Here is a 13,028-nt window from a genome sequence, read left to right as displayed (position 1 = left end):
AATAATTTAAAAATTTTAATAGCACATAGGAAAGTCTCAAACTTTAAAGAGGAGCCAGTTTTTGCAATATCATAATATTTACAGAAAAAATAAATATCATAAAAAGAAAAAATGTATAAATATTCTCCCATCATACAAAAAAAAAAAAAAGCTTTCTAAAAAGGATTTTAACATTATGAAACATTCAAAAGAATAAATAATAAAACAATGTTCAACGATAGAGTATCTCACATTGGTAGGTAAACAAACAAATGACTGAACAAAGAGTTTGCTATGGGAAACACGGAGAAGTATCACATACATTTAGCAGTAAATGCAACTAATGATAACAATCTTGTCTAAAATAATACCTTTTTTCACTGGGGATTGATGCATTAAATAGGACCATCCACCTCGCTGGGTGCCGTGCCAGTTGCAGCCGTTGCTTTTGTATTTCCTCAATAGAATACCTCATCTATACCTTGTCTTATTGTGTAGGAATGGTACCAATATAGTTACAATGAATATATTTTCTATCATATAAATTTGACTGTACATGACTTAAAACAAACAATATTGATCTGCCGTGGGAAGGTAAAGGGCAGTATCTGCAGTTTTTGAGACTTTTGACCAAACGCATTTCGGATTCGATATTTAATAATAGAGAAACGTTGGAATTTGACTTTTTTTGTGCTGTATTTTCAGTGGAAATCAAATAAGCAAGCTCGTATGAAATAGCTTAGATATAATAGATGACAAAAACGCAAGGAAAAGAAAAATTTGCAGATGCTACCCTTTACCTTCCCATGGCTGAATTATTTGCATGTATTGCACTTCATATCTTCATCAAAATCAAAGAATAGTTTTGCAATGCTACTAATGGTAAACACAGTGATGGTAATAAAAATGCATTTTCCCTTAGGGGTTATCCATAAATGATGTGACAATTTTTTTCAACGTATTTGAGCTTCAACATGTGACAAAGCACCTCCTCTGTCACAAATAGTTACACTTCACCTTACCCATTTCCTTGTCACATGTGACACTATATTTCATAAACATTGCTATGGAACATGGGCGCCCACATGGGGGGGGGGGGCTTGCACCCCCTCCTCTTATGAATAAGAACTTCCTTGCTTTTAGCCCTTTTTTCTTTGCAAAAATGAAAAAGCATTTCTTTTCCAGCCATTAATGAATAAGTTATTAAAAATATCAAATTTTAATAACTGTAATCTGTACTGAAATCCGTTTAAATGGGGAAAATATCCAGCTAAACTATGGGGAATATATCTGAACCCCCTTAAAATTTTGCATATGAGCGTCCATGCAATAGAAAAGTTTTTATTTCAACCAAAATGTGTGATGTCGTACTTCTTGTTACCATCTTCTTTCCCTTTGTCACAAACTCACCATTTCACGAACCACTTTACCCCTCAGAGCATGAAATCATTTGTGAATGACCCCTTATGCTTGACCATTTTATTTGAACTTTTGGATGATCTTTGGTTTTTGATAAAAAATAATTTCAAAGATCCATATCAGTTCTCATAGGCAGCATCAATTTTTTAAAAATATTTAATACAAGGAAAAACTGTTTGAGCTCTTCACTGTGTCTAGAGATACTACCTAACCTTTCAGTTTTAATATAATTCATAAAAAATGATACATTATTAATTCGATTAATGATGAAGCTGCAATAAAATCATCTGCTAAAGAAAGAGCAAGAAAAATGTTCTTTAAACTAGTAGTAGTTTTGATTCTTAAAAAAAAATCTAAGTTGTAAATTATGTTAATTTTAGTCCGTTATTTAAATTTAGTTTTTCAATTAACTCTGGAGGTTGCAAATTGCACCATCAAAATTTTCACGGAAGGGGGGATTTAAGAAGAGGTTTGATCTCCTTTTGCAGGAGGGGAAAGGGTACATCATAGCAATTAGGGTGGATGCACCATTGTCTGCAGGAGAGGGGTTTGGCATACTCATGCCAACCTTTAATTTCTTAGCTTTTGATATGTTTATTGGTATCAGAGCAGTAGTTTGGGAGGGGGGGGGGCATTTTACAAAATATAAGATTAATGCAAAACTAATGCAAATTTAAAACAATTTAATTGACACAGTAAAACTAACAAAAAAAAAAAGCTTGCTTTTTAAAATTAAAGCTGGCATAATTAATCTAAAGCGACCTTTTTTTGGCCAAACAAAACTGTGTCAATCATGATGTCTATTCTATAAAAGAAACACCCCCTCTCCCTCCCGCCCAAATATTTAACTACAGTACTGAGTGGTATGCATTTGTCAATAGAAATTTAATGAGAAATGCTTTTTAAATTATTCATGTGAAGCAATCCAACATGAACCATATTTTCATTGAAATGCATAACATTATTTTGCATTCTAAAGCCACAAGTACCAAAAAACTGGCATAACTTGTGTTCTTGAAACCATGTTAACAAATTCTTGGTTTTTAAAATCTCATTCGACCTACTAAATGCCAAGTAACCAAAACACCATACTTTGAAATAAAAGCAGCAGCAGACATTTCTTGCTTCGCATTATCACCCCCAATTAAATCACTATCAGTTAAATTGACTCTGGTAATTAAATGACAATTGCAGCCTGCAGGAAACAACACATTAGTGATTTCATCCAACATGGCTACCCTCAAACGCATTCTAACACTATCCACAATGCAGTCAATGCTGCCATACTCAATTAACAAATTATGAACATCTTGGAGAATTTCCTTGACGCTAAATGTTAAATCAAAAAGGTTAATGACAATGTCAAGATTTTCTGCATTGAATGAATTTTCTGTGACTAACATCATTATCGTATCTTTCAAAGATAAAGAATCTACTCGAGTACTAAGCTGATTTCTGGCAAGATTGATCTCTGAAATAAACACTGTAGAGAATACTTTGATAACATCGCAGAATTGATGTACAGGGTTTAAGTATGTTTTATACTGGTTGTACAAGCGCTTCTCCAATGCGATGCTGAGACAGACTGCAAGACCTTGCATGCCTGAGACTTCACCTGAATCGGAATTTTCAAATGGGCAAAGCAGAAGAGGACAAATAGTTCCATGGGATCCTGATGGAAAAAGATCTTTCATCCACTGTCCTTCAGAATTGGCTATACGTTTGACATAATACTTAGGGTCCTTGTTTGGCTGTCTTCTTCTTCGAAGATCACGTTCTGCAGCTTGACCAAGTTTACACAGCTCTATTATCGAATTTTCAGAAAACTCGAAGTTGTCGGCAGAGAAGTCCATGGGAGGACCTAACCGACAATAAAGACCAATGTCATATAACCACTGTTCGTAAAGGATGGCGGGGTGATCCTCCTTTTCCTTGATGTATGCCCATCTTAGCAGGCCAAGAAAGCAACGGAATTTTTTAGATTCAACTCTTTGCCACAGTTCACCGTTTGAAAAAATGCATCTTAGTTCAGTGCTGGATGAAAATGTGGAACATTGTTTTAGAAGGTTAAGTACCCAATCTCTTGGATTTTCATCCGTGGGATATTCTTTAATAAAGAACCAGTAACCCTTACACCATTCAAAAGCAAGGTTCCACCAAATTCTTCGGGACATTGATATTTTTCGGAGCTGTGTACAAGTATTTCCAAAATGCAATAAATCGACAGGGCATTTGATAGAAGAACAAATTTTATATAATACTAAATCAGGTAATTGTAAAATGTTGATATTGGATGCCATGACTTCTTTCAGATATCAATTAAAATAAATCAAAACCTAAAATTCGAATGATCAGTCGAAACAATTACCTTCTGAGGTCCTTCAACGAAAATCTTTACTCAATGAGGCAAATGATGATACACGTGAAATAAAGTTCTGGAATTTCACATAAAACCATAAATTTGGTGACATAATGCTTGAACACATTTTTAGCATTGACGAAATTAAGTAATTGCAATAATTTGTTATGCTTTCACAATTAATGCAAATGAGCAACTAAAAATAATAATGAAATGACTTGCATAGAGTGAGTTGCATTTTGTTTATTTTTTTTCTGAAATGACAAGTGTATTAGGAATTCCGCGGTTACAGCGAAGAACAGATTCTGTTTGATGCCTCCTTAGGCAAAATATGAAATAATGTTCTTTTTTGCATTTTTAAATATTTATTTTTAAGTATACCTCTCGAAAAAAATATTTATATATGCCTTCCTAATCATAACTACTTTCTCATCAATTCTCAGTTGTTTATTTCTAGGTAGGAGCAGCTGAGTTGAGCTCTCAACTAAATTTAAATGGAGTCTGTTTATTTCTTTCGGCGAAGACAAGAGCGAAAAGAAAAAAAAAATTCAAGTTTTCTCAATAGTGCTAATTAGTGCCTACTTTGAAGTATTATGCTTCCATCATATAAATTAAACGGTATATTCTATTTGCAGTTGTTAAAGTTTGTGGTGTGTGTTAAAACCAGTGTTTACAATTTACTATTAAACTACTCGACGGGTGTAGCAGTGTAAGTTGTAAATTTCCATAATGAGTATGAAGGTAATGCAGAATTATCAATATATTATGCAAGTTCCTAATGGTAGCGATCAGAATTTTAAAAATTTTGCTTTCAATAGTTTGCATTATGAAAACTGCATATGCAAAAGACTTGAAGGTGCTGAGCTTTATAATAAAAGACTTGAAGCTGATAATTCTGATTTGTGTAATAAACGATTGGAAAATATCGAACTTTATAACAAAAGGCACGACATTTCTGACGCTTACCATAAAAGGAGTGATAATTCACATCTGTTCAACAGTAAACGATTGGAAAATTCAGATGCATACAATAAACGACTTGACAATTCTGAAGCGTATGATAAAAGATCTGAAACTGGAGAAGTTTACAGCAAAAAAATTGAAACGACGGAAGAATTTCATAAAAAACCTGAAAATGATGTTTTTAATAAACGACAAGAAAATACTGAAATATATAACAAAAGACTGGAAAATGTGGACATGTTTAGAAAGAGAGTAGAAAACCCTGAGGTTTTCAACAAGCGAACTAATAATGGGGAAGTATTCAGCAAAAGACTTGATAATTCTGAAGTTTTCAACAAGCAAGTTCAAACATCTAGTCCTTATGCCAAAGAATTTCATAATGTTTTGGCAAAGAAACAGTTTTTGCTAAATGCTAACAATAATCTGGCTCCCAAAATGAATTTGTGTGACATCTGTAAAAAAAGTTTTTCTACAAAAGGAAATTTACAAAATCATCATGTTGTTCACAGCGGGCAAAAACCTCATGAATGTTCGATTTGCAAAAGAACATTTTCTCAGCGAAGTACTTTAGGTAAGCATTATCTAATACACACTGGAGAAAAGCCACACATTTGTAGTGTCTGTCAAAGGGGTTTTCGGCAAGCAAACAATCTTCGGATCCATTTCCTAACTCATTCCGGTGAAAAACCTCATTTATGTAATGTATGTGACAGAGGTTTTACTCAAAAAATTGCTCTGCAGAAACACATGCTAACACATACCGGTGTAAAACCTCACGAGTGCGGTGTTTGTAAGCGGCGGTTTACCACAAAAGGTAATCTCCAGAAGCACTATCTCACACACACAGGGGAGAAGCCTCATGTTTGCGGCATCTGTAGTCGTGGATTTTCGCAGAAAATTGCTTTAAAAAAGCATCATTTGACCCACACCGGTGAAAAGCCTCATGTTTGTAGTGTCTGTAGCAAAGGCTTTACAACTAAAGGTAACTTAAAATCTCATTTTAAGCGCCATGCTCGGGAGAAATCTGGACTTGCTTCCTCAATTGCCCAGTCAATTATAGTACCTGCATCAATAGCTCAATCCCTACTTGTGCCAACATCCATTGCGCAGTCAATTCTGGCATCTACACCAATTCAGCCTCTACGTGTTCCTACTTCCGCCACTCAATCCCAAGGCATCTCGACTTCTGTCGCTCAATCGCAGAGTGTAGCAACATCTCAAGCTCATGCTGCTCCTATGACATTGAAGCAGACACATAGAGTTACATCCTCTGATATAAAGCCTCATCCCTTAGCAACATCCCTCATCCAATCACATTTACCTCCCACATCCCAACCTGTTGTTGTGCCATCATCCCATGTCCAAGGTCTTGTACCACCTCCTAATGCTCATAACTTAGCCATGTCATCCACACATGCTGAATCCCATGTACCAACATCTCATTCACAAGTTATGAGAGTGTCATCTCCACACGTCAATTCTCTATCCATGAGACAATCTCATACACAAGCTGTGCTTGTACCTTCTTCCAGCATGCAGACTTCTGTTCAGTCACACGTTGTTCCTTCACACACTCAGCCATTGAGGATATCAACACCACATTCTCAGGTTCATATTTGCCAGGCAACAACAGTTCATACTCAAAGTGGTTGTAATCCTCAGCCTCAGCAAGGACAAAATTTACCAGCAGATCATGCTACAGTGCATAATAATACCCAAGTAACACTAACTCAGGCACATAACAACCAAGAAACGCATGCTCATACACAAACTACACATGTAACCCATACACAGACCCATAACATACCAGCTACTCATGCTCAAGCTCTCAATGTGACAACCACTCACATGCAAGCACAAAATGTACCTACCACCCTTGTACAAACACACAATATGTCAACTTCTATTGCACACACACATGTGCATTCACATACACATAATGTACCAACAACACTTGCCCAAGCTCAAAATGTTTCTCATGCCCAAGCTCACATGCAAACATCACTATCCCAGACTGCTGTGCTGTCTGATAATGGTTGTAAAGAGCAACATATTTTAACATTATGAAATACGACCTGAAATTTTTGCATGAATCAATTTAATATTTTTTTTGGAACAAATCTGATATACCCCCCTCTTGGCGACTTTTTCCTGTGGCGCCAAAAAAGCGTCGCCAAGAAAACTATGTATGACGTCATATGTCATACATCGTTCTTAGCGATGCTTTTTTAGCGCCAACAGGAAAAATTCAAATTATGTCATTAATTATTTAATGAAATTAATGCATTAATTTTTTTCCGTTGTTTCTCCGGGATACGAGCCCTCGGTCTCATAGTACTTTCGTAATGAGACCTCGGCTCGCCGGCCCTGCCTCGGTCTCATTACGAAAGTACTATGAGACCTTGGGCTCGCCAGGACCTCGCTGCCGCTCGGTCCGTTATCCCTCCGACTTTTAATATACATCACAGTCGGATATAAGTCACAGATCTCCTCCGTTCAGTATACAATAAAGTCACAGATTTTATATGAAATTAACACCATTTTTGTGCTATAAAAATGCCAACCAGACCAAAATACAAACTACCAGAAACACACTAAAAACACAATAATTCAAAATATGTTCACTTATCTTTTTTACTTTTCTTTTACTTCCTCACGTGAGGCAGTGCACATATGTTCCGCTCTTAGGGAAATTATCCCATTTTTTATTATCATTACTTTACAAAAATATTTAAATATAAAATATATATATAAAAAATCTATTTAGGACTCCGGTACGTCCAAACGTTGGACGACCTGACGAAAAAGAAAAAGAAGATTCATTCAAAAATTTCAATTGATACATTTGGACAACATCACAAACCGAACTCACAATTAAAATAGAAAATTCAACTAAATTAACATTAAAAAACAGCAAGAAAAAGAATACTCTAAAATAAAGTTTGAATTGAAACTTTATTTTAGAGTATTCAACTTAAAATCTCCCTAAGAGCGGAACATATAAGCACCTACCTAATACCATACACACACGTGCAAAAAGACAGACTTCGAGCGAGAAACTACTTTCCAGCGTTCAAGTTGCAAAACCAGGGTTGCCAAGTTATCGCCTTATTGGCGATTTTCGTATCGAGCGAAAAATTAAAATCTCGCCAAGAGGGGGGCATATCAGAGGAGAGCCTTTTTTTTTCTGTTATATTAAAAGTTCAAATTTTATGTGTTATTATATTTTTACACATTTTACTGTTGTTTATTAAGTCATGAACTCCTGTGTTATAAAACATAATTTTCATATTTTCTTCCTCTTGAAATTTCAATGAGTTAATTTTTACATTCTTTGACCTGCACTTTAAAAGTTATGTATAGTACAGTTGACTTTTATTAATATACTGCTCCAATCAACTTATTTTGTGTTATACCTTTGATGCTGTATCTAGCGAGGATGTGATCACATTTTTGTCAGAAATCCTTATCTTTAATCGGTGCTTAGTTTGAATAAAGTATTTGGGGAACCAATTTTTTTAGGGTTAATCTCAGGGTTAATAAACTGTTGTTTGACCAAAAGAGGTCAGTTTAAATTTATTACTTCAGTTCAAAAAGCTGATATTTTTACTTATCACCTATATTTAAATATATTTGTATGTTTTTTAAACCAATTTAATTGAAATTTACAATATTTTTTCAATGACTCCAAATATTTTGGAGAACACCCCCCCCCCCCCCCCGCAAGCACAGCACTGAGTTGAATAGCACTTATTCATGTATAACAGACTAAAATTAAGTTTTTCAGTGAAGGTAAAGATCCTCTCCAATGCTTTATGTGTGGTAGGGTAGAGTGGCAAATTTCAAGCTTTAGAGCAGCCTATGGGTAGCATCGAGTTTTGAAAAATTTATTCCTGAAAGTTAAACTGGAACTGGGAACAAGTATTTTTGGGGAAAAATAATCATTTGAAAATTTTAAAAAGTAATTATCTCTGATAGCCTATATTTTTAAATTATCTTGTTTTTCAAAAATCACATAACTGCATAGTTTTATAATTTTTTTTGTTTGTGTTGACTTTGAGTGTGTTAAAATGCTGAATTTTTTTTAAAGTTCTTTCTCTTTGGTGAGAAACATAGTTTACTGTAATAAATAATATTCAAAATTTCAAATTCAATAAAAGTCAACTGTATTGTGTGTTATTTTTTTTAAATTTCAAAATAGTAAATGAAAAATGTAATTAATATGTTGTAGGGTAAGGTAGTCTATGATGTGTACTAGAAGTGTTTTAACTGTGGAGATGTACAAAATCATATTTTATAAATGTAAAAAGCTCATCTTTTCTCCCTCTTCATACAATTAATACTATGCAGTAATTTACAGGATAGTTTATTAATTTAGTTTGTGTCCAATATTAGTAACATAACTTTTTCTCACTACCATTTCTTTCTTGGAGAACTAGTTTTTTTGAGAAGTTTCTGTTTAATATGTCTTTGTTCTTTTTGAATTTGGTTATAATACTGAGACATGTAGAAAGAAGGATACTGTTTATTTCCAAACCCCAAAAAATTTCAAAAACTTCTTGAATGCTTCAATTTTGTTTTTAATCATTCTTAATTTTCAAGAAGTGACATTGAAGAATAGTTTTTTTTTCTAAATTTGTTTAGCTACACTAAAGTTTTCAAATGTTTTTTCCCACATGGTGCATTGAATTTGTTTCTACAATCGTCTGCATGCAAGGGTGCCCATAATAGGGGCTGGGGGTTGGGGGCTCGAGCCCCCCCCCCTTTTTTGAAATAAAAACTTTCTTGCTTTTGGTACTTTTTTCTTTGCAAAAATGTAAAAACATTTATTCTCCAGCCATTAATGAATAAGTTATTAAAAATGAAATATTTTAATGACTCTAATCTCCTGAAATCGGTTTCCATGGAGAAAATACCCTCCTAACCCATGGTGAAAATATCTGAGCCCCCCCTTACAATTTTGCATATCGGCGCCCTTGTCTGCATGTATGGTCAGCTATGGCAAATGCACTCGGATTTCTAAACAAAAATAAGTTCTGACTAGAACTAAACAAGTCCACTTTCATTCCTGTATCCAGTTTCTAGCATAAGATCAATTGATCAATATGTTCTCAATCAGCTAAGGTTACAAATTATATCAAACATGCCGTTTTAACATTTGAAACTGGTTTTAAGCAACAAAATATGCCGCTCTTATGCAAAAATAAAGTAGAAAAATAAAGATAGATTAGATAGAATTTTCATAAAATTTATTTCTCAAACTGTTAGTTTTTTTTTCTGTAAATTTCAACTGTTAATGGGTTTTCTTTTTGGAACACTTTTAAGTTAAATTATTTTGGCTAACATTTAAGTGTACTTTTAAGAGAGGTTAGTAAAAATAAATATTTCTCCCACTGTATAATTTTGAATAGTAAAAACTAATAAATATATAAATAAAGTAAAGTAAACAGAAACAATAAAAAGGCAGCTTATTTATTGGCTTATTTTATTGAAAAAAATGTTTGCAAAATAAAAAAAGAAACAAAAAATGCATCAAAATGAATAGTTTTATAAAAAGAAAAATCATTTTCAACTTTTTTTTGGTAAAAAATAAACATAACCACGGATTTATCTTTTTATCTTTTATTTTGTCACCAAAACTAAAAAAAAAAAAAAAATGAATGAATAAACTGACATAAAATAAAATTCATGAAAGCACACCAAAATTTATCAATTTTGCTACACAAATGAAATCAACTGCATCTCTATATTTCAGGAAAAATTAAAGCACATTTGCAATTAATATATAATATTATATCAAAAACAGTTTTTGTTAACATTTCAAATATTAATTGAGACCTTCCGGTGTTCAGTGCAGTGTTTTTCAAAAAATATATTTTGACTTGAAATGTTTAATACACAATTTGTCAAGTGCATACTGGGCAAAGTGAAATAACACATTTATTAAGTCATTTACATTATCCTCTACTTAATTTACTATCTCACTTATCTATTGATTTTCTTATTCTTTTATTCTATTATTTTCTTTTTTGTTCTCTAATTTAATTCCTAGTTATTCATTCATTCACTTATTATTTCATTCCATCATTTATTATTCCTATTCAAGAAAAATATTTACAAATTTAATTGGAAATATTCTGTCAAAATATCAGTCAAATATTTCTGTCAAAAAGCTATCAATTTTATTTAAAAGATTCAAATTTACTGCCAAAATTCAAAAGCGCAATTTCAACAAAAGTTCAATTATAAAATTGATCACCCTCTCTTTATGCATTGCACTTTTCAAAATCAAGTTACAATTCATTCATCTTTAAAACTTAACTATTTACTTGGATACTATGAAAGAAAAAAGAGCATAAACTGAAAGGTTCTGGAAATCTGCAAAATGCTCACATTTCTATTTACACTCCTGTTTGTGAAAATTGCAACATCATGAAGGAAGCATCATAGTTAAATGAAATTTAATACACAGTTATGTGGTAATGGTACAAATAAATGATTACATTTTCAAACCAAACAAACAGTAAAAAGAGATAGAAATTAGTATTGTGTGTGGTCACCACGCGCCGCAATAAGAGCTGCTACCCGACTCGCTGTGAGTGAAACAAAGTTTGAATATCTGCCTGTGCAACCAAAGTTTGTCTGTTGAAGCAACAGGACGAGGATCACGAGCGAGACGCCGCCCAACGAAATCCCACACATGTTCGATCGGTGATATATCCGGGGAATATGTAGGCCAAGGAAGAAGCTGTACCTACCACAAATCAAGGTAGGATCTGAAAGTCCTGGCGACATGTGGACGGACATTATCCTGCTGGAATACAGCCCCTGGCAATCCTTGCAGGAAAGGAATAGCTTGGGTTTGTAAAACTTCGTTACGTATCGGGTACTATTAAAATTGCCCACAATTCGTAGCAATTGTGATCGTCCATGATATGCTATGGCACCCCAGACCATAACTCTGGGTGTTCGTCCACTGTGGAGTTCAATAATGCACTCCGGAATGTGTTGTTCACCGGCATAGCGAATGACACGAATTCGGCCATTATGGTGCCACAAATTGAAGCGAGATTCGTCAGAAAAGACGACCTGCTGCCAATCAGTATGCCAGCTCCTATGCTCATTGGCCCATTGTAGCCACAGGCGGCAATGGTTTTGCGTGAGAGGAATCCTTTATAAAAGGAATACTTGTGCGCAGCCCACGCTGCAGCAGACGTCTCCGAATTGATGAAGCACACAATGAAACATCTGCAGCTGTTGACCACTGTGCTGTCAATTGTCTAGAAGAAACTGCGTGGTTCGTCAGCGCCATACACACCAGGTGTCTGTCATCGCGAGCAAACGTCACATTTCGGGGTCCACTCCCGGATTTCCGAGCTGTCCGACCCTTGTCTACCACTGCTTCCAAACACGCATGATTGTGCTGCTGTTACACTGCACACAAGTGGATACTGCACGATAAGACAATCCAGCTTCACGAAGGCCAACGATTCTGCCTCGTTCAAACTCCGAAATTTGCTCAAATTTCACTTTCTTTTGTCGAAGAGGCATAATAAAGATTCAGTTAATGTTGACTCTAGCATATAACCACCAATAATCATACAGGCCTTGCTACAGCCTTCTATTTATATTCGGTTTGATCCGCCGTTCAGTGGGCGCTGCCCAGCATACCCAGTCGCTACCGGTCTGCAATTCTAATCGTTTGCATATCATGCCTTACTTTACATTTCCAGCAATTTTCAGCTCACTCGCGAAAGTCCTTTGTGGTGTTGCAATTTTCGCAAACAGGAGTGTATTTAAAATTTAAATTAGACCTTTTTTTTTGTTTATTTTAGTATTGATGTTATTTATTAAGTCTTGTATTTGTGTCATTTAATAATTACTACAATTTTGTTGTTGCTCAAATGCATGTTGTTGGTATCTATTTGCATACCGAGAAAAAAATCCATTTGCTTTAAAACAAGAAGAAAAAAAAGTAACAGTAATTGGTTAACTTAAATTTTTAATGTCATGATTCATTGCATTAAGTTGGCATTAATATCTATGTTTGCATTGTGCAAGTTAGTTAACTGCATTGTATTTCCTGATAATTATTTATACTGTAATATGTGACGGTGTTGAAATTTTCCTGATAACTATACACATTTTACATCCCAGTTTGTTCTTATCATATGTTGTTACTATCCGTAATTGAGGAAAATACAGTCTACTCTCAATAACTCGAAGCCTGAATACTTTTGCCTTCCTTTATCATTAAGTTTTCATTCGGTCCCAAAACAATTTAGTGTTTTCAATACAAAGTTGTCTC

General features: G+C 34.3%; 3 protein-coding genes across 3 annotated transcripts in view; 1 reads left to right on the top strand and 2 right to left on the bottom strand.

The window, feature by feature from the left end:
• Window positions 1–787, bottom strand: part of LOC129232518 (uncharacterized) — a gene marked incomplete at its 3' end in the record, with an annotated part of 36,543 nt that extends 35,756 nt beyond the window's left edge. Inside the window, exon 1 of the mRNA XM_054866658.1 lies at window positions 780–787. Within this exon, the coding sequence (XP_054722633.1) occupies window positions 780–787 (8 nt within the window). The remainder of the gene's footprint in view (window positions 1–779) is intronic.
• A 1,654-nt stretch (window positions 788–2,441) lies between these two features.
• Window positions 2,442–3,698, bottom strand: LOC129232517 (uncharacterized). The gene has a single exon (XM_054866657.1). The coding sequence runs from the start codon at window positions 3,696–3,698 to the stop codon at window positions 2,442–2,444; it is 1,257 nt and encodes a 418-aa protein (XP_054722632.1).
• Window positions 3,699–4,295: 597 nt separating this feature from the next.
• Window positions 4,296–6,439, top strand: LOC129232516 (zinc finger protein 613-like; the record flags this gene model as incomplete). The annotated part of the gene is made up of 2 exons (XM_054866656.1): window positions 4,296–4,749; window positions 4,849–6,439. Coding segments are annotated over exons 1-2 (1,854 nt in total), but the record flags the coding sequence as incomplete, so codon positions are not given.
• Window positions 6,440–13,028: the final 6,589 nt, after the last annotated feature.

Source organism: Uloborus diversus, unplaced genomic scaffold, assembly GCF_026930045.1.
Source record: "Uloborus diversus isolate 005 unplaced genomic scaffold, Udiv.v.3.1 scaffold_1227, whole genome shotgun sequence".
NCBI classification, from domain to species: Eukaryota; Metazoa; Arthropoda; class Arachnida; order Araneae; family Uloboridae; genus Uloborus; species Uloborus diversus.
This window is presented reverse-complemented; position numbering and strand designations above follow the sequence as displayed.